Source organism: Rhyacophila brunnea, unplaced genomic scaffold (genome assembly GCF_057557595.1).
Source record: "Rhyacophila brunnea isolate RB1 unplaced genomic scaffold, BYU_Rbru_1.0 scaffold_12, whole genome shotgun sequence".
NCBI lineage: Eukaryota > Metazoa > Arthropoda > Insecta > Trichoptera > Rhyacophilidae > Rhyacophila > Rhyacophila brunnea.
Genome location: NW_028232774.1, coordinates 21,307,501 through 21,330,804, shown reverse-complemented (window position 1 = coordinate 21,330,804; position 23,304 = coordinate 21,307,501). Strand labels below are relative to the sequence as shown.

At 34.3% G+C, this 23,304-nt stretch overlaps 1 protein-coding gene across 1 annotated transcript; it reads left to right on the top strand.

The window, feature by feature from the left end:
• The first annotated feature begins 2,345 nt into the window (after positions 1-2,345).
• Positions 2,346-15,142, top strand: LOC147077905 (G patch domain-containing protein 1 homolog). Its single transcript, XM_085960933.1, has 10 exons — positions 2,346-2,512; positions 2,989-3,182; positions 5,163-5,304; positions 5,510-5,679; positions 7,422-7,688; positions 8,270-8,443; positions 8,941-9,109; positions 9,958-10,399; positions 11,308-11,505; positions 11,625-15,142. Exons 1-10 carry the CDS (start codon positions 2,446-2,448, stop codon positions 12,766-12,768), a joined length of 2,967 nt encoding a protein of 988 aa, XP_085817059.1. The 5' UTR covers positions 2,346-2,445; the 3' UTR covers positions 12,769-15,142.
• Positions 15,143-23,304: the final 8,162 nt, after the last annotated feature.

Genomic DNA, 23,304 nt, shown 5'->3' with positions numbered 1-23,304 from the left:
AAAAAAAGCGCTATTACACTTCATGACTATGAACATTTTAAATTATATAATTGTCCAATATATTTTCAGATTATTATGTGTCGATACTCGACAGCTTCATTATTAAAGTAGATGTATTGAAAATCGCCAATAATTCACTGTATAAGTACCCTCAATTTGAACTAAAACACAATTTGAAAAACATTAATGTAGTGTTTCACACTGTCTTTAATCTAAGCGGTGGATAGGGGGCCCGTCAAATACCCTATCCCAGTGGTCGGCAAACTCATTAGTCAATAGAGCCAAATATCAACAGTACAACGATTGAGATTTCTTTTGAGAGCCAAATTTCTTAAACTGAAATCATATTATGCGTAGGTAGTAAGTAGGTACACTGCTAATTTACTTAATAAACGTTAGTTAAAGTTTTAAGTCCTAATTAAATTATAGGTAGGTACACTGAATAAAACTGAATATCATACGATATAATGATCTTATTTATTAATAAAAATTAAATTGTAAGTCAGGTATCCATTTAATTGAATCATGAGAATGACTGACAAACTCAATGTGAATAATGGCCTTGCATCTCCTTGTAAAGTTTGGGTAAGTCAGGTTCGTATGTTGTTGATTTAATTTTAAGCACGATTCCAGGTTCTCATCAATAAATCGATTTCTCAATTTACTCTTGATTTCCTCTCTTGAAAATCTTTTTACTAACCACAAAACTTGCAATATTAACATTGTTGAAAGATTTTATTCAGTACCTAATTAAATACAGAACTTTATTTTTCTTGACTCTTCTCCTCAGCTGCTTTCTTCCTTGCACCATCGACAGAATATTTAGCGCAAAATTACGAGTTTTTAGTTGTAGTAGATATCTCTCTAAATTTGAATGCGCTAATTTTTCCCGACACATAAATAAAGGTCGGTAAGCCATTTAAGTTTTGAATAAACGCGAAGTCTTGTTCTATTCAACATTACATTTACGGTTATCCTCTTCCATTTTCTTTGTTTCTTCTTTGTAGCCATGTCAAATATAGCAGAGAGCATCTGTGGCAGAGCCGCACTCAAGGGGCCAAAGAGCCGCAGTTTTCCGACCACTGCCCTAGCCTGAGGGCCCATTTCGGGATGTGGGGGCCATGGTGTAGGTACACCGAGTGCAATAGACAAAAGACCGATAAACGAGATATTAGGCTGTGTTGTATTGAGTAGGTTGTGTATAATTTAAAAGCAATAATACTTTTTTTGTCCATTTTCAATTAATATGTTGAAACCTCAATATTAAAAAACCAAAAATCTGCGATAAACATTCGGCAAAAAGAACGACTATACCCACTACGGTGGTGGTGTAAATCAAAAGAACATATTTTTCTGTGGAATTCGGCATAAATATTGTAGCTCTCTAGACCAGTGTTCCCCAAACTTTCGACATCTGTGTAGGTACCCCTTCTATAATTTTCGTAACACTGAGTACTCCTCGTCAAAGAAAAATGCATATAAGTACTTTAATAACAATCAAAATATATTCCTTTTGTACTCGTAGTACATAAACAAAATAATAATAAACGAAAAATAAAATTAATTCATAATAAAATATAAATAAAAGTTATATTATAAAAAATAACATTCAATATAAACCATGAGAAGGATGAAATTATTTATGTTGAAACGATAGATCATCATAATTTGGTTCCCTGGTTATTAATTTTAATCTGAGATGCGGTTCCACACCCAAAGGCTGTTCCTTTTTTTGACTTAATGTCTACAAATGCTGAAAAAGCAACTTCACATAGAGAGAAGAAAAGGGGATAAAAAGGTGCCAGCACAGAAGAACACAAGGCAAAAAATACGATCAACATCTCAAGGGACTTCAGAGTCAACAAGAATAATAAGAGTTTTAATAGTAGGTAAAACTCCTTTCAATATCCATTCAATGAAATATTACCTTTATATGCATGTAATACGTTACGGTTTTGAACTACTTTTGGAATAAAGATGAATTTAGTTACACTCACCCCAATATCCCCAATATTGGTAACTGACTGACAATAAGTGTAACAAACTGACTAGTGACCAAAAAATATTAAAATGTCGTATTATAGTAAGATATACAGTGGGTTCCTTCTGTACATATTAATTAATTGTAATGCTTTTGTAGATCCTATGGTAAAGTTTTCAACTGTTTAAAACACACCTATTCATCATGAACCAGGTTGAAATTCATCTCATTGAATTATATGTCACACTTACCCCGATTCACCTTAATATATTTTTTGCCGAAATACTATAATTTTGGAAGCTCGGTACTAAAATATGGCAACACTGTTATAGACCATAGTGACCATAGTCATAGTCAATATTTTGACAGTTCGTTTTTGATAATATGTAGTAGGTTATGTTGTTGACGAAAATATTATGAAGTGGAATATTGAATAAATTGAATAATACTCTTTTTATTTAAATATGAGTGACGATTCTGACGATGAAAATGTCGCCCGGTTTGGAACCCCATTACAACCATACGACGAAGGTACTTCAGTAAAGACTACCGTTTTGAAAAATATATCACTATGTTGTTAAATAATAAAACAATTATTATTATTACTCACCTATAGTATTATTATAAAATAATAATAATGCTAGAGACAGTACTGCATGTCGTTTTTGCGGTCGGGTCTTTTGAGATCTAAAACCAACCTACTTGTTTTTGGGTTATATAGTAGGTTGTCATAGGTTTTGGATTGGTTTTAGGTCTCAACCCATGACCATAAAAGCGATATGGAGTACCTACTGCATCTTTACCCCACTCTTGGATATATATAGATAATATTTGTAATTTATAATACAAAAAAATTTAAGATTGATATTTCTTGAGAGAGTTTTGAATAATCACACTGATATCATGTATAAGGGAATACCAAACTCTATGACTGGACATTTCAGTTTGGCATAATAGTTTATTGATGAATAAGAACGTAATATCTTATTATCCATTAATCATCACAGACAGGGTTCCAAAGAAGAAATCGTCATATCAAGATGTCAGCGAACAGTATGCTCTCGATGCCAATGGCAAGCGACGTTTCCATGGAGCGTTCACTGGCGGCTTTTCAGCAGGGCACTTCAACAGTGTCTCAGTTCCTGAAGGGTGGACTCCAACTTCTTTCAAGAGTTCAAGGTCGGATAGAATCCAAGCACCGGTAAATGATCTTTTTTATTATTATTGTGGTATAAAAGCACCACATTATGTAGGATTCAATAGTTTCGGCAGGATGCAAGATATAGTGGGACAATATGAGAGATACAAGAGGCGCAATCTAACAGTGGTTAAGGGTGGAGGTAGGCTGTTAAGATCTGCCATAAATAGTGCACATTAAACTTTGTCAATCATACATACTAGTTTTTATTAAAATAAGACTACAATATTTATAGATAGATTAGTTTTTAAAATTCAATTAAACCCTGCAAAAACCAAGCCAATAGATAATAGTCTATAAATACTCATCTATTTATAAAATATCTAAAATTATGCAATAAAATCATACATAAATTTAGATATTTTATAGATAGAATAATATTTGTTATCTATTATAGTTTGGTTTAGGCAGGGTTTAATCAATTTAAAAAAATGAACCTACAATACGTGTAATATGTATTCTTAATCCAATGAAAACAAATACGTACAACTGACAGTTTAATATGCACTATTAATGGCTGATCTTAACAGCCTACCTTCAACTTTAGCTACTGCAATCTAAACATTTATAGCAATCAGTGGCAGCCGGTAAAGTACTGCCCTGAAGACTTACCTCTTTTAAAAGACAAAGAAAAACATTTATAATACATTTTCATCATTGATGTCTGTATAAGTTTTTTTAAATGATTAATCATAGAAAACGAATTAAATCATTTTGGTTAATTCTGTCCTCAAAAACGATTTTGTTATTTCAGAGTAACAGAGTTTTACGTATTATATTTAGCAATTTATTAGTACCTACAACAACATTCATTTTATTCAATCGACTTCTCATCAATAGATTTAAAATCATACTGATTTAACTTGAATCACACACTATGTCATGGTCAATATCTCTAAATACCTTCCTACCTATATTATTTTTATATAGGTATGTAGTCAATATAATATAAAGTAACAAACGAATCAATTGTTTTTAGTTTATACTGAGATTTTATATGGATTAGGTTTCTAATAGTAAAAACTTACTTCCTCGACCATAATAAAATAAACATATGTGATTTATTCATATCTATATTAAGTTTCAAATTCCTAGTTGAATATGAAACTTAACAAAACATGTTATCATAAAGTTAGGTCTCCGCCCAAAACGGATGAATCTGCTTATTTTCTTTATAGAAATTACTGCTATAAGCACAGAACAGATTAGAAATGTAATAGTCAGTCGCCATAGATCAAGATTTTGAAGCCGGTTTATTACTCCGGCCATTAATCGCAAGAAACACAAAAGATGCCAATTTTGAATGCGCTTTTCGTGTACGTGACAAACTTTAATGTATATTATGACACAGATATAGCTATTGAACAAGTTTATCACATATTTCTCCACACTCGAGACTTGAAACTCATTACTACCACACCCAGAAGGTAATGTCACTTCCCATTATTTATGTATTCCCTGATTGAACGTTTATAGGAATACAAAAACCTGAATTAGTTGGTTCTTTAATGACTTTATGTTAATCTAATCCAAAATTTTCATGTGGGTACCGCAGTGTATGTATGTCATATGAATGAGGTACATCTACATCAATGTCAAGTGTTCATACTATATATACATTATGATATGTGAGTGATAACCGATTACGTATGTGACGACGACACGTTGAACAATGGTTAAAAAAATGCAAGGAGTGCGTTTCACTAGCGTGATATTAAAGCAGCTGTCACTGATAGCGACCATAGGCAATAAATACATTAAAGAGGTTATCGATTGATGATGACACGCTTTACCTCTTCTTTTCATCCTAAATATCGTATTGTGAACATCTTGAATTCATAATTTGAACTCAATGTTTTTTTAAATAAATAAATATATTCAGTTTATATAAAAAACATCTACTCCTAAAGTCTGATGATGGTCAAAATATAAATAAATGTATATACGTTATGTTTTATATAACTGGTGTGTTGTAATTTTTAGCAAAGTCAGAAACCTGAAGATTTCATGGATGAAGAGGATCGTGATGAGTTTGGTATTGCTCCGCGCGAAGTTATAACCACTCATCACTTTACCTCAACTAAGAGAAAACGGCAGATTGAATTCCATGATGGGCCAATCCCAGGTAAGTTCCTGTAATGGACTCAAATATCTTCCTTTATTAAAAACTGAAACATGAATTTTGACATCTCGGTGTCAATTCTCATTGAATAAACAGTAATAATTATAAATAATAATGGTAATTTAATTGAAATTACCGACATACCATGTATTTTAGACTTGTATCATTATTACCATTTGCATAACCAATGCCTTTGTGTTGTTTTTAGGTAAACCAGTTCTTGATACTATTCTGCGCCCCGTTCATGAGACAGCGGCCATGCGAATCTTGAAAAGTATGGGCTGGAAGCCAGGCCGGGGTGTCGGTGCTCAGTTGACTCTGAAAGAAAAGAAATCGGCCAGAAAACTTTACACATGTCATATTCCAGCCGAGTTTAGGGTAAGAAAGAGTATTTCTTCTCCTTCTGGTTCCTCTGGCTGTTAGAGATTGAATAACATTACTGTTATCTACTTGCCTCGAGGTTCGCTTTCTTGCACTTTGTGTTTCTAAATTATAAAAAATTGTAAAGTGTATGTGAGGCGTCTAATTACAAAAAGCGACAAATCCACAATTCAATATTTTCGGGAAATCACGTTTTTATGTTTCAAGCTTCAATTATTTGTTTTAACGTGAAATTATTTTTTCCGTTGTATTCTATGTCGAAATTAGAACCAAATGGCAATTTGTTTCAGCCGATAAACTCTTAAATGTAATAAATATAGGCAAAATAAAATTGGACGTAGCGCTATTTGTTCCTCACTTTTTAATTTACTCCGCATAAGGCACATATTTCCGTGGCACTGTCATGAGTTTACCAGATGCTGCAGCATGGGATACGCCCTTTTCAATATTGAACGTTCCCTTATTGGTTGACTTAAACACGCGCGAAATCAACCAAGCTTTAAATAATATGAAACACGGACTTGACGCTTTGTAATAAATCGAGACTTAAAATATTTTTTATTGTAGGGTTGTGTCGCGTTTTGGAATTTATAGATGAATACATATTATGTAAAATTATACAAAGAATACGTGCGTATTTTTTTTCTCGATTTTGACCAAATGTGGACTTATCGATTTTTGGAATTAGACGCCTCATGTCGTCGGTCCCTATTAAAAAAGTCGGATCTGAAATTTTGTCATTTTCGAATTATTACGTAAAAGTTATTTAAACACTTTAAACATTTATACCACAATCACAGTTTTTTTTGTTTGTTTGAAAAATTTCGAGATATTCAAGTTAAAAATGACGGATCTACCGAGAGTGTCCGAATAACAATGTCAGTTCTTACCAACCGACATTGTTGGCTGGGCGTGGGTGAGCAAGATGCGTCGGATCTGACAGTTGCTGCTATGTTCACCGGACAGACAGATGTTTTTATAAACATTTAGAAAAGTTTCTATAACCCGTATTTTTATTCATTATGGCAAGCAATAGGTCACAAAGGATATTTGATGAAACATCTTTGATTGCTCGTACTGAAAAATAGCATTTTGCAGATCCGACTTTTTTAATAGGGACCGACGATGTGGTCTTTGATCAATTTATGGTAAATTCAACATTGGTAATTTTGAAATGGTATACGATTTTATACAAATTTTGTGAGGTCTTTCGTTTGGTCAATCAAAATTATTGAGATAATATTAGTATTTGATGTTGAGTTTTATAAAATTTAAGAATGCAGTTTATTTTCTCGGTTTACAGGGATAAATTATGTTGAAGCTCTTATGAACGATATGATTTTTTCACTTTGCACAAAGACCATAGATATAATATAGTAACTAGCTGGTCTCTTCTAACTGGTTAGATTCCAGCATCCTGGAATGCAACTTAAAACTGTCTATTCGATTATATATATTTGGATTGTTTGGATTCAACGAAGGTACGAAATTCTCCCTAAAAATCAGGTGATTAATAATTAACAGGAAATCTTGAAGGCATAACATATTCCAATCGGGAAGAATTAAGCAGTGGTAATAATATTATTATTACAATTGCTATTGTTAATGATAATTACATCAGCAATATTGCATCGCTTTCTCTCACTCAGTGCCCCTCCGACTGACCGTGCCTTGTTTTTTCCTGAACTAACGAGCCTTATGTTAATGTGGTATGTTTATAATTTTATTTTTACATATAGGCTGGATCTCCAACTAAAGATGATGAAAACGCAAGCTCCGTGCAGTCAGACAGCTCTGAAAATGACGTTGATGACAATCAATACTCGGAATTCCTATTCGAGCCAGACGATTTTGAGCCTTACGTAGCCAAGCCAAAAACAGATACTTTTGGTATCGGTTATGTGGGACTCAGTCGACACTCAGTTTTGGGCGGACTTACAAGAAACTTTGGAGATGACAATGAGTGGCGAGGCAGCCATCTCGTTACAAGCGATAAAGGAAAGAAGGTAAGTCTCCCGATTATCCGGTCTAATGATAGGGAGAGACGGCACGGATAATCCAAATTTTGGTTTTTTTATTTTTAAAATACTAATTACTATTCATTTATAAAGCAGAAAATTACTTTAACATGTTTAATACTCTTATTATATAATATATATTAAGAAAATCTGTGATTTTGCTTGTTTGCAAGAATCTTTCTAATATCAGTTTGAATTTTCCTAAGCGAGGTTCATGTTTATAAAAGCGAGTAATTTTTGCAAAAATTAAATGCACGGATAATCCGCAAACCGAATAATCCGCACACGGATAATCGAGGGTTTACTGTAATCATGTTAGGCTACGCAGCTGCTCCTAGTAGTCACTTTGGCGTTGTATTTAAAAACCTCTTGCTATTATCTTATTTTTTTTTTTTTTTAATATATTTTGATTAGAGCCATGACATTATCGGCAGTATAGGCGGACTAACAACCAATTCACTTAAAAAACACGCAAACAGTTGTGTAGGGTAGACTTTCACAGCATTGTAGAGCCGTTGCAAGGGTATATAGTGTAATAAAAGTAATAAAAGAAAAAAAATGTTTTCTAGGTTTCAATCCGTGGCCAGGCTTTTGGGGTCGGCGCTTTGGAAGAAGATGATGAAGATATTTATGCAAAAGAAGACATGTCTGGCTACGATTTCACTCTTGAAAATCCGGGAGAAAAGAAAAAGCAAATTATAGCATCAAAACAGAATCAACTACAATCATTTGCCAATAGAGCGGTAAGATTCTGTGATTTGTCATTTATATTTATAATATTATCTATTATCTTTACACCTACATGATAGTTACCTATAACCTATAATATATACTAATATTTTAAGATGCTTTGCTTTACTATGAAACCTTAAAATTTTTCTAAAATACATGATTTTTTTTCATTGATGCTTCTCACCTTATTCAAAACATTAATGTCTTCATATGAAAATAACAATATAGGATGTGTATAATAAATGACATATTTAAATTTAGTACCCAATATACGAGAATATATATAAAATTTGGTGTCCCTGCATAATAAAAATCATAAAATATGATACGTGCATCATAAATTATCATGATTTATCACAAAAGAGAGAGGTCACCTACATGGTGGTCCAATCAAATGAAAGATTCTCAATGTCTTCAGCTCCGCGGTCGCTGAAGAGACAACTATGATATTAGAAGTTACAAATTGACAATAGTGAGGAACACAAAAAATACTGAATTTTGTTTGCAGGTATTAGCAGGTTTTGTGGCCGCATCATCGTCAACTCTATTGACAAAAACATTCCCTCTTCCGGCACTTCCTCGAGACTATAAGCCCGGAGCTGCATTAGCCAGAAAAACCAGGTTCAGTGATTTAACCGATACACTGTCTGGAGACACTCCTACAATTAGAGATAGAGGTGAGTCGATACCTGACAATTAATTTTATGATGCCTAATGGATCAGTATTTTGCATTCAAGCTGTCATAAATTTTCTCAAACCCAACTTCAATTTCACCATTTAATATCTGTAGGTTTTTACGAGCATACATTGGATACATTATATTATGTTAAAAAAGATCTAAGCGTATTACCATATCTTTTTCTCAATATATTTTGACACCCATCATCACCAATTCAATCAAATTGCAGTTCTAACTACGTGCATATTTTCAACTTCCCTCTCTCTGCTGCCATCTCCATCAACTGCCTTGGCACCAAGACTGCTGCATTTCCGTTTATACAGTCCAATACTTCAGTTATGCCACCTGCCCAACATTTCCTCAAATGTTTCCAATCTCCGCACACTGAAATTTTACAGAAAGCAGTACTTCTACGATATCAGATTTTTGGTTTATTCCTTGCTCCTTGATCATTTCTTATACCTTTTTTTTCTTGCACCTTATCTCATAATTTAAATACAGTAGACTCCCAATTATCTGGTCTAATGGTGGGGAGAGACGGCACAGATAAACAAAACACACGGATAATCCGAACTATGGTTTTTTTCTTTTTAAAATACCTACCTACATATTATACATTTCTAAAGCAGACAATATTATTTTAACATGTTTAATTGTCATTATTTATTAAAAAATCTGTGATTAATGATTTTCTAATATCAGTTCGAATTTTCCTAAGACCTATTATATCGTTGTATACAACGATTTGTGCATGGATAATCCACAAACCGGATAATTGCGAGTTTACTGTACATATTTTTGTGTTATAATTGTTATTAAGGTAATAGTTTCTCTTCTATTTACAGGCTTGGGTCGGCACGATCTCACAGCACAACAGAGAGGTGTAATTCTTGGCGAACAAGAAAGAGAAATCAAAAGTACTTCTAATAACAAGGAAATTTCTTCAAATTCAGCAAATGCTCCATCGTATGAAGAAAGAATTGCCGCCATTACCGGTCGAAATGTAAATTTTGTCACTGATTCAGCAAGCACGACCAAAAATGACGATGGAAAGAATTTAGGTGATAAACCTGGAGTGTTTAAACCATTTGCAGCAAATCCGGAGAAACAATTGAGATATGAGACTTTTATTTCTTCGAAGGAGAAAACTGGTGTTGACAGTGGGGATAAAAATGATGGACAGCAAACAAAAGACAGGCTGGCCGAATGGGAGAGAGTGAGAGAGAAGTCCGAGTTCGAGCAAGCTTATAAACTATACAGGCCTTTGAGTGGACTGATGAATGAAAGGTTTGTTTTATTGTTTATGTTGATAAAAAGTTATTGATAGACATTGTTTCTGATAGTAAAGTTATTTTTATATAAGTATTCTTCAGTGCTGGGAATTTTTTTAAATTTGTTTTGTGTGCCATAATGCGAATAGGGTTGGAAAGCACTGGTCTAAATGGCCCTTATGATAATATGCTAGCTGTACTAATGGAAATCACACTATCATTCCTTATGTTCGCTTCCATTGCAATCGAATATTCAATCGAATATAAGCTTCCATTGCAATCAAATCGTAGAATTCGACTTAACTAACTTGAAAAAAAATCGGTGTGTGTACTTATGTACGCGCGTTAGAAGTTATACTTCTTTGGCGTCACAAAACAAAAACAAAACTTGTGATAACCTAGATTCTTCGACTAGCTCTTAATTATCTTGTTAAATTTCACACTCAAGAAAAAGGACCGCTTATTGGAACGCCGTTGGTTTATTTCTTTACACTTTAACTTATATTACTAAATTATATAATTATTTATCGTTGTTTTTATTTTTAAAGTAACAACTGCCACATGACGTTTAATAGTTTGTTTACGCAAGGAATTGCAAATGGTCAACAATAATAAATTCGTTTCCTGGGCAACGGAACAATTCTTCGTACATATAATAATAAATTCGCTGCCTAGGTAACGGAACAATTCAAAACTGTAATATTATACTGTATAATCGTCACGATTGCATTATCATATTGTGGCGTAAAGGCAGTGCGTTCGGCTGATAACCGAACAATCGTGGTTCGAATCCAATCGAGTGTGATTTTTTTCATGTGAAAAAATAAATTATGTGTTAGGTACATGTCACTCGCCAAAAATACACTCTGATCTGATTTTCCAAACACTTCTAAAGAAGTATAACTTCAAAAATACTTTTTCTAGGTTTGTATCTGCTGTAAACAGTGAAGATGAGCCAATAGGAGCCAGAGAAAAGAAAGACAGCTCCGTGTACGCCTCTTCAGAGAAGATGGAGGCAGCCCGCCTTGGGATGTTTGGAAAACTCACCCGAGAAGTCCAACAATGGAGGCCCGATTCCCTTCTCTGTCGGAGGTTCAATGTGCCAGATCCTTTCGGGCCAGGGTAAATATATTGAATATAAAATTGATTTACATAAAATAATAAATTAATTCTTTTTTAAAGGATAACATTAAATTTTTGATGTGTAATTTAAATATTATTAAATTTGATTGTTGTTTCAGGTATGGACAAGAGATGGCAGGCAAGAAGAAACCGACATATTCCATTTTTGAATATTTGGAAGCATCTGTTCATAACAAAAGCAGTTTTCTGAAGGCGCAGTCCGGATTCAAAGAAGCGGAAACAAAGACAGCAGTTGTTAAACCTTTGAACGATTCAAATTCTAATACGAAAAAATCAGATAAAGCAGAAATCAGCGATAAACTTAGCACTGTAGATATTCCTAAGGTTATTGTACCAGTTAAACGAATGACTGTTGCAGAATTGTTTTTACAAGAGAAAGAAAAAGAAAGAGAGTGTGGTATTAAAAATTTGGTGCCAACATTAGAATTTCAAAAACAAATTTCAAATGAATCTAAACTAGAAGAAGAAAAGGAAGTTACAGAAGTCATAGATAATTTCAATAAAGTTGATTTGTACAAAGCAATTTTTCTTAGTGATTCTGAATCCGAAAATGAGACAGAAATCAAAGAGACAGATGCAAAAGATAGCAATGCAAGAGAACCTGCAAAAATTGATAATATTAGTAGTGAGGATTCTTCTGCTAAAATTGTAAATCCATTTGATTCACCACCTAAAAATGTAGAAAGAAATACATCACCTCCAAGAGGTATATTCGCCAATTTAAATTTTGACAGACTTAATTCATGGCAGAAAAATCAGACAGATTCTAATGAAGTTTCAGATACTGTTAAAAGTATTCCAAAAAATAATGAAAGTTTATTAACATCTGATAAAAATATAACTTTTGTAGAGATGAAAAATTCTAAAAAGAATGTCAACTCAAATATCAATGTCTTTGATAAATCTATGGATGTCGATGTACATAGTTCAAATGTCTATGGCCCGAAACTACCCGAAAAGCATATTTTTAAACCTAAAGGAGAAAGGACTGCGGAGTCAAAAGAAACCTTAAAAAACCTCACGGAAGGGAGTGTTCCAAAAGATATAACCGCAATCGAAATCGATTCATCATCGAGCGATAGTGACAGTTGGGTAGAGACAAGTAAGGTTAAGTCCAAAAAGTCGCATAAAAGTAAACACAAAAAGAAGAAAAAGAGCGGGAAAAAGAAAAAATCGATGTCTCCTGAGAGAAGAGAACATAAACACAAATCAAAGAGAAAGCACAAACGCGATGAGAGATAACACATTACCACATAAAAAAATTATTTGTATGTGCGTTCTGAATAAATTGTTTTATTAAATTGATGCTGTTTTGTATTGGATGTACGTGTCAATCCCATGGATGGATCAAAATGCTATTTCTTCAATCTGTGTCGTGAGAATGGATTCAATGGATCGGGTGAATAACTAACAACCATTCCTCATAAGACTTTCACTATCAAACCTTGTACTTTTATTCCGATATTTGCTCTGTGGAATAACTGACTATTATGTATAAAAAAAACCATGATTTTGAACACATTTTAGTGAATGTGTGCGTTGATATAAAAATACATAGGAAATATAATTTATTTTATAGTTTCTATATCGATAGTCATTGATCGCTTATAACCAAGGCCGTGGGAACTGTAAAGTGAACCTGAAGTAATAAACTGCATGTCTCAGGGGTGACAGAGTGTGAACAAGAAAATCATTATGCTTCACTGGTTTTTCAATAGACACAGATTTATATATTATTGTTTGTTCATTCGTTCAAATATATGTCGGTATATAAAATGTTTGCCATGAGGCAATATATTTTATTAACTGGCGAGGAGAGGCTTGATAGATAGTCATTTTTGATATATTAATATGATAATTATTATAGCGCTTGAAGTCGTTCAGAGGTTAGCATGATCGTTATATGATCTGTGAGTTTTATGATTGAATCCCGGATCTGGGTCAAATTTACATATTGCTTTTCAAATCAATGTTTGTTATTGCATTCAGGACATGGAGACAAAAAGTTTAACATTTATTTACAGACAGTATTTTAGGTGTCAACACCTATCTTAACTAACAATGTTCTCGGTATAGAATTACCAATGGATGAAAATCACTGGCTAAAAGCTCTGACTATACTTTTTTTAAATGGTGACTATAACTATTGTATTTGCGAACGTGTTGACACCTACCCACTACTATTAACTCCGTAATTTTTACTCACAGTCTTACAGTTATAACTGGCCGCTTAGAAAATCTAATGACAAAACTGAAAGGGAAATTATGAAACAGAAGATCCATAAACTATTGCAAATAATACATAAATTCTTAATCCTCTTCGGCCATATCCGCCTCTCAGTCGAAGCATATGGACACCACGTGGCGCCTCCAAGAATCTCTGTCCCTCGAAAGTCTTCTTGCTTCGTTCCAGGTCAAACCAGCATCCCGTAGCTCCGCCGTATACACTCTATAGATAGTATTTAGCGGCCTTGCAGAACACCGGAATCCGGTCGGCTTGAAGAATAGGCAAGCCAGGTTGAGGTTCTCTTCTGTCATCCGCAGCACGTGGCCGAGCCAGGTCCAACGTCGCCTCTTCAATCTCAGCGTAATGAAAGGCTTCTTGGTGCGTTCCCTTATCTCCGCGTTGCTTCTAAAGGCATACCGCAAACATCTGTTTTTGAAGCACAGTATACGGTTGCTCTGAGCCTTCGTAAAGTGCCATGATTCACTACCGTAAAGCAGCACTGTTAGAATGCAAGCGTCGAATAGGCGGCATTTGGTTTTGACCGAGTACAATTGTAAGTCCCAGACACTCCGCATCGAGTTGAAATGTTGCTCCAGCCATTCCCATTCGGATAGCGAGCTCTCTCTGCAAAAAGCCATCTCCCGTGATGTGTACCCCCAGGTATTTGAAGCTGTCGACGCTCTCGATGTTTTGCCCGTCGCTAATCAGAGAGAAATCTGGATCAGGACAAGTGCTATTACACAAAACATTGGTTTTCTTCGCGTTGATTTTCAAACCAACGCGAGATAAGTTGTCATGCAACCTGTCGATTGTCTCTCGAATGCCTTCGATTGAGTTGTCGAATGAGACAGCGTCATCAGTGTTTTCCAGGTCGCATAACTTCACCGTGGGGGTAACAGGTATGCCTCGGTCAGATGGTATTGACTTCCGTAGTATGAAGTCAAAGAGGGTGATGAAGAGAAACGGGGCAAAGACACAACCCTGTCTGACTCCGGTCTTGACCCTGAACCATTCCGTGACAGTATCACGTATGTTCCGAGTATCCTCCAGAGGAAGGGGCGGTGCGGACTGTCAAAGGCCTTCTCATAATCCACAAAGCAGCAGGCCAATGGAATATTCAGCTCATGGCTCTGCTGTAGAAGACATCGAAGGTTGTGGATTTGGTCTACATACGCTCGTCCAGGTAGAAACCCTGCCTGGTTTTTCGTGAGGCCGTGCATTATTAGGCCCCTTATTCTCATCAAGAGGATATTTGCCAAAATCTTTCCCGGAACACTGAGTAGAAGTAGAAGAACATATTATATATATATCAAGTCATAACTTTACCGAACAGATGCACACATAATAATATTATATACGTAGTTTGATTGTACACACATTTTAATTATTGTAGATTAAAAAAAAAACTTAATATTAAAAAAAAAGGAATGACTGTGGGTGGAAGGGTTATGAAGGTCCGAAATATGCAATAATTTATTATCCATGCCGCCTGTTGTGTTCAGTCAAATGCCAGAGTTCACAAACATTTTCATTACCTATACGATTTTATGCAGTAATGTTAACATTGGCTTAGCTGTACTCTATACAGTTTGATTAATTTTCATGGAATGATTTTTGGTAGGTAGTATATGTGGGAGTTTACACAGTGTTAGTCAAAGATGTTAAAAAACCTTCTTCCATAAAGATGTATTAAATTGAAGTAAAAAAGGACCTCTGGCCCACTGATTAAGTTAGCTTCACGTGACTTTGCATTAAAGGTTCATTTGCAGAGAACTCCACACTATTGCTATGACATTTATTTATCTATTTTTAGGGCGTATGAAAAGACACTCCGTCACGATGAGTTGATAAGCAGCCAATAATACTATACTTACTTCTTTATTATTATTTAGTTGAAAAATTTGTCTAAAACCATTACCTAATAAGTGCACTCGAGTAAGTAATCACAATGAACATATAAATTGCAGCCAATTTGCTTGAATAATAACATCGGAATGGCAACTGAGTGATGTTCATATTGATGGAGTTTATCAGCTTAACCGTGCTTCAATAATTTTAAATACCTATCATAACACGCATAAAGCTCTTTCTATTTATAGTCAAAATTCTTTGGGTTTGACAAGAGTACGTTTGATAGAATAGGTAGGTATATTATTATCCTCAGACCAGAAAAAATATTAAGCTTTCCAGGAATCTTTAGAGTCCCTAGTAAGTCCGAGGTCTCGTGGGTAGTCCCAACGCATGTAGAACAATCCATTACTGTATGATCATTTTTAACGCTGACAGGAAAGAGATGTGAAAGTATACTTAACTACATAATTCCTAAATTGGATATCGTAGGTTACGGACGAGGGTTGATATTGACCAGTGTTTTGAACCGAAAACTGTTATTTCTTTCGGAACGAAAACCGGAACCGAAACGATATATTTTTTTTTACTTGAACCAAAACGAAAAAAAATAACGGTTCGAAGTCTTGATATTGACATAGACCGAAATGAAAATGCTGAGAGAGTAGTATAATATTATAGTATATTATTTTAATGACGCTTTGGTGTAACGAAAGTGCTACGTTTCAAGGCATTGAAATGCATCTTATACAAAACACTGACATGACAAGACTGTATGGCTCGTAAACCTGGTGCATGACCAAAAATATGGAAAGTTAGGGTCGTTTGAACAGAGCGTGGTACTCGAAATTTTCGAACAGATTAAAGATACACAGTCGAGATGGAGACTGAGATCGAATAATGAGCTGAAGGTACGCTTCGTACAGGACTCCGCACATCGTGCACACCATAAAATTCGTCCAATACTGGAGAGGAGGTATGAGGCTTTGTACAGAACCTGTGACGTCATGCATTGGTTACACATGCATCACAGGGGGGCTAAGATGTTTGAGACGAAACCAATGTTTCGGAGTAAGTTTCGTAGAAATGCTCTAATCATCAGTGGATGTTGTGTATTGATACACCCCTGTTACAGGCGGGCTTCTCCCGGTGTAAAATAATCATTTAGTAGTCATAAGTCGAAACGTAACCCTGACCTCTAGAAACGGCTTCATAAAACATCTAATCTGATTCCTTGCTCAACTACGTAATTTTTTTATTCATAAGTAAAGGCCTTCGTCCGGTGTGTGAAAATCACATATTGGGCGGAGGTGTAATTAAGATTAATTTAAAAAGTATAAATGATGATGGATGAAAGAGATAATTTTAAGATTAAATATAAGTACTTATTCAAATATAATAAATTTTGCCGCGCTTGCCGGCAACGTTCAAATTTCCACGCGCCTGCGCCGGGGTGGTCCTCGTGATTCGTCAAATCAAAAGCATCACGCGATAAAATTTGGCCAATCACGAGAGTCCTTTTTGCTGGACGGCGTGGGTACGCGAAATTTAGAAAAAAAAGAAAGTTAGTGAGCGTCCCTTTTCCAACATGTACGGACCTGCGAAACTTATTGTTAAAACAAAATATGTAAACGTGTAAAGAAAATGTAAAATATAAGAGAATACCAAGTTACGCACGAGACAGACGTGGTTTCATATAATTTCTCCTCAATTTAAAATATCTTTTTTTGTGAATCCAGGGTTCGATGGACACCTGAGCTAGCCGCCGGAACCCCGGGTATCTCAGTATGTTTAGGTAATTGCCGAAAATAAATATAATATGATGAAATAGGTATGGTTTGAGACTAAAAATGAAATGTGACGGCATTCTGAGCCTACCTAAGGGAGGCACTTCGCCTAAGGACGTCACTGGATAGACCTGAATGGAAGCAAATGCTAGAGCAGGCATGCCCAACTCGCGGCCCAAATGGGGTCTTTTTGCGGCCCAATTGAAGTTTTCAGCTTTCTTTGCATTTTGGTATTCATACAATTAAAAAAATCGTTCTCGCAAATTTACCACATTTACATTATATTTTGTGAAATTAGAACTTTCTTGTTGTGCCGCGTGTAGTACCTGTTTTTATGCTTATGCTCCACACACTCGGCGAGCGTGCGAAATTGAGGGAATTTGAATTTTTATGAACAAAAGTGGCAATAATATACTTATGTGAATTTTACAATGATCGATGGCTTCTAGATTTATGTTTTCTGACAGTGATATAACAATGAAATTAAATCAGAAGCTACAAGGTGAAAATAAACTAATTACAGAATGTTATCAATATATCAAATCCTTCGTAACAAAACTCAAGCTTTATGAAAATCAATTATGGTCAAATAATTCAATTCGTTTCCCGTTATTAAATGACTTGAATAGTGACCGTAAAGGTTTTTTTTTTAAATATTCTATTGAAGTCACACAATTAATTAAAGAATTCGACAAGTACCAGATTCGCATTTATTTAAAAGTATGAGGAAATGCTCAAAATATTCTTAACTCCATTTAACAGTGGAAGTGGAATCAGTGCCTCCAAATTTACAAATGGAGCTAATAGAACTGCAATCAAGTATAGAGTTAAAGTATATGTACGAAGAGAATAAGCTTGAGTTTTATCAGAAATATACCCTCGAAGATAAATTTCCAAAATTAAAACGACTGGCAATGTGGATTGTGGACTACCTAAATATCGCTGTGAACAGGGCTCGAAATGAACCGGAGCGCAGCGGAGCGCCGTTCCGGTTCGTGAAATCGGTAAAAATCGTAGGTAAAATCCGGTAGTATCCGTCTCGTGGACAAAATAATTTGACCGTCTAAGCTAGATAGGCCATATAACAAAAAAATCTAACACTTATTTTTATAAAATACACATACAATTTGATAACTATGTAAATATCTTCAGAAAATTGTCGAGCGCTCCGGTTCGTATACTTTTACATTTCAATCGCTGGCTGCGAATCATTCTTTTCGAAATTAAATGTGGTAAAAACGAAGTGCCGCAGCAGTTGGTTGATTAAACACGACCAATCAACTGCGATGCGCGTCGGCTAAATTACCAGTCGATATGAAAAAGAAATCAAACAATACATATACAAAAACAATAGTGTCACATTAATTATTATAAGGTAATAAAATACCTATTTTGAATAAGTTCTTTTTTTTCATATGTGTGGCCCACCTAAGCTCAGTATTTTTTTGGCCCACCAAACGATTTGGTTTGGGCACCCCTGTACTAGAGGATCCCAAGACCCACAAAAGGCTTATTGCTCCAGGAAGAAGAAAAATCGTAGGTTTAGCACTGAATTGTTGAAGGGTTCATTAATATACGACACTGAGCAAAGACCAGAGGTTTGGGATGCCATCATTGTCCAGTCAATATGCATTTTGTATGCAATCCAATCAAACGTCGTTCGCCGTTTAGTTAATTGATTAATTATTAGCAATGCCAAGTTCGAATAATTGAATGAATTCGCGGTCGACATTTTGTTTAATCTTTCGATGCGAGGTCGATGCGTGAAAATTGTAGCCTTTGCTCATTTGAAAAGGACACAGTCATGCCCCTTTCAAATGTACCCAGAAGCAGCGTAATATATAGATCCTGGTACCCACCTATGTGTTAAGGGATTTTACCCCCAAATTTTCGTGGTTACTCTTGTGGATTTTGGTTGAAAATAGACACACTGGGTATCATGATTCTAGGGCTCCCAGTCTCCCATGCTAATGTGGGGTTCATGAGACATCTCTTGGCAGAGTTGACAAATCACTCAATCCCTTGCTGGGAAACCTGGGATCTAAAACCAAAATGTTTAAATTGTTTTTTCAGATTGTGTGCAAATTTCCGTTTTAATGTGAAATTTCAGGGATATAAAATACAATAAAAAATAATATTTTCTTGGAGTTTTCTCAAAATTTTGCATATTATAATACAATATAATAAACACGTAATTGGTCAGATAACTAACGCTCAATATGTATTTCCATCTGTTTGATCAACAGTAGTTAGGTAACTACTATCTCATTATTTCAATTTTCAACATTTTTTATAAGTATTGAGAAAAAACTTCATTGGAGAACACAAATTTATGCAGTAATTATATTTTATCATTGTGGCGTGTATGAGCACAAGTAATTAATATTGTTTGCAATTATGAAATATGATGAACAGGCTTTGACGCCTGGGGCGCCGTTTGGCTACCACTGAGCTAAGCCATTCAAAAATCCAAATGTCTTGCGTCCACTTTGCGTTTCGATGGCGTGGATCCACCTAATATTCTTAAAATATCAGTCCATTATCTGCGTATGGTGTGAAGTGTCCTACACTGGGACACGAAACACCCAGGCGGCAAAACTCCGAAAAAAATATTTTTAATGATATCTATTATTTGAAAATATATACTATTCAATTACTGACATAAAATGAACTTTATACGTATGGAAAAAATATACGCGCAATATTCTCCTACGTCACTGAATAATCATTTATAATACTTCCGTGATCCATCGATACATATCTATCGATTTAAGATGCTCTGTGTCACATTTCAGAATAAGTATACATAAATAAAATATGTCAATATTTTGATAACAATAATTATGTATACCTAACAATTGTTTCAACTTTTCTTTGATTTCTGTCATATTTTCAATATAAAAATATTTTGTTATATTGTGTGGAAGAGGGCAGCAATGTTGGGCTGGCATCCGGGTGGCAACCGCCCTTGGCGCATCCCTGGTCCTACAAGCTTATAATATAAGAGCGCGTTCAGAAGATAATAATTGTTATCTTCAGTGCTTATTTTAATATGCGAGAATTTTCCGTCGTAAGTCAATTCTGTTCTTCAAGCACTTTTGCATGCTCTCACATGAGATGATTTCCAATCTTAATATTCTGAAATAATGATTTTTTGTAGACGTCCTGTAAATAATTACTACTTACGTGATCCCACTCATGAAATCTTCTAAATAATCTAAATCGAAGTTATTTTTTTGTCAGGTTTATCAGGCACCGGTGGCGATGATTGCAAGGCTACTCAGACGTAGGCATTTACAGCGATGTGCAGTGTATTTTGATTACAAAATGATCACTTTATTTTAAATCTTTGCGTCATAGAGAATTAATTACATGGGGAAATAATACATAGGTACACAATAATAACAATATAAGAATAAAACAAAATAACAGAGCGTAAAAGTGTCAAATTTTATAATATAAGTAGTACATTTATATAAGTACCTAAACTAATTTTTATTAAACTTCCTAGGTTACCCTTAGTAGGGACCTGTTTTGAATAAAAAATATTTTATTTTACGTATTATTCAAAACAAAGAAATATTATTAAAACAGTATAAATAATTACAAGATAAAAAGAACTTTTTTAAATTTTCTGTTGAATTATTATGCTCAATATGCTCAAACTTGTATTTGATATGAAGTAAATAAAAAACAAACAAATATAGAATACTGAAATGTCATTTTGACATTTCATTTTGATTTCCATGGTAACGCACGTATATATTAATAATTTAGTTGCTAGGACCACCCCCTTAGCAACCAATAATTGTCTTTTATGTTTTACGGATTTTTCTGAAATAACTTTCCATACAAAACAGAATTAACTGAAAATGAATTCAATTCTGCTTAAAGGTGGCTAAAAGTATTAAAATAATGCATTGGCATCGTGTTCTGATATATTCTAAAAGTTTCAAATGTCTAGCTAGTCGGGAAGTTAGTTAAAAATCTTGCAAGATTTGTACTGGACAAACAAGAATATGAGCTAATAAAAACGTTGTAAAATATACGCATTGTTAGAAAAACAGCATAAAGTGCAAATACAAAAAATATTAAATAATACACGGAAGTACGCCGAATGAGCTAAGTAGACCCTATTCTTAGATTAAAATATGTATATACCCTATTTTAAGAATTTATTTATAAAACAGCGTTCACCGATAGTCATATCACATAGGTGGAATATAATATCAACATCCGAAGTGATTTGGTTGAACAGAGTTATTGCACTCCCAATTGGAATCACCAATGACAGGTGTTGCAGCACCTTGGGAGAATAAACATCTGATGCTCCCGATCTTTTAGATAGTTAGACACAGATTAATACTACCAGGAATGGCAGAGTTCTCTATTCCACCATGTATAATCCGGAAAAAATACGTAACCAAATATAGATATCTTCTAGCGTTTACACTATAGTATGCAAGCATACCTAAGAGTAAGTCAGTTGGACAAACCCACGGATAGTATCCATAATAGCCTCAACTAAAGGAGTCTTAAAAAATTCTTTTGAGCTCGCTCCACTATAAGATCGTATTTCCACTGATGCGGGGCTCAAACAATCGATCCACTCTCAAGTCGGCTTAAGCCGCGTTGACACGGTCCAAGTAAGATCCATGTACACTTGGACCGAGTGCCATCCAAGTGCACTCGTATGAGACATCTTCATACTAATTATTCCTATCCATGCTACTTGGACCCCGTCCTACTTATCCAAGTTAACTTGGATAGGAATAATTAGTATGAATCTGTCACTTGGATGGCACTCGATCCAAGTGTACTTAGACCGTACTTGGACCGTGTCAACGCGGCTTTAGTAAGAATTATAAAGAATTTTTACAACCTCTTATCATTAATTTGGTAAATAATATGTACTTAATATACTCTGATTAAATAAATAATTTTGTTCATACTCGTAGTTTGCGTCAATAAAATGCATAAGCTTTGTTTGTCTTTATTAATATTTTAAATATTGTGTTTGCGCTGTAGGTACCTACCATCAGGGCTAAAGACCATCAATCAAATTTGACTACTACATAATAATTAGGGATTGCAATACCGAATGAAAATGTCAATACCGGTTTTTCGGTATTTTTTATTGAATACCGGTATTATTACCGGTATTTCCTAAAAAAAGAAGTAGGTGCTTATCAATAAATATGGCTATTAAAATCTTTTAAAAATATTATTTTATAGCAAAAACCTACAAATTTACCTACATTTATTATGTTGCCATTTAAAAATATGTATTGATCATAATTGTAGAAGTAGAACTAGTGATATTTTACAAATAATTTGAATATATTGATAATTTTAACTAAAGCCTTCAAAAGTTCATCAAGTGCAAAAAAGTCCGGCTGCAGGAAAAGCTTCTTCAATTCAACGCTTGTACAGTCATCAATAATAAAATTATAGAATAATTTAACATTTTTGTGACGGATGTTTTCTATTTCGAAATACTATTATGATAATTCATCGCGATAATTACTTACATAAATATATTTGATGAAGTTTGTTTTATTATTTTTTCACCTCGGTTGGATTCACTCAATATATTTGCATTGTAACAGCACATATAAGTTATAATTCATTTTCAAACATGTAAACGAGTGTGCTTTCTTAATACTGAAAATTCCGGTATTTTGAATTCTTAAAACCGGTATTTCGGTATTGATAAATACTATAATGCCGGTTTTGAAATACCGGTATTGCAATCCCTAATAATAATAACATGAAAATTATGAATTAGTGCAGGGATTGCCAAAAATGTCCAGTTCAAGTTGTTCTTGGTAGGTGCATAAAGATTTTACCTAGCCTAAGTCGAATTGTTTTTTTTTTTTTTTTTTTTTTAATATATTTTATATAATGCGTTTGCCA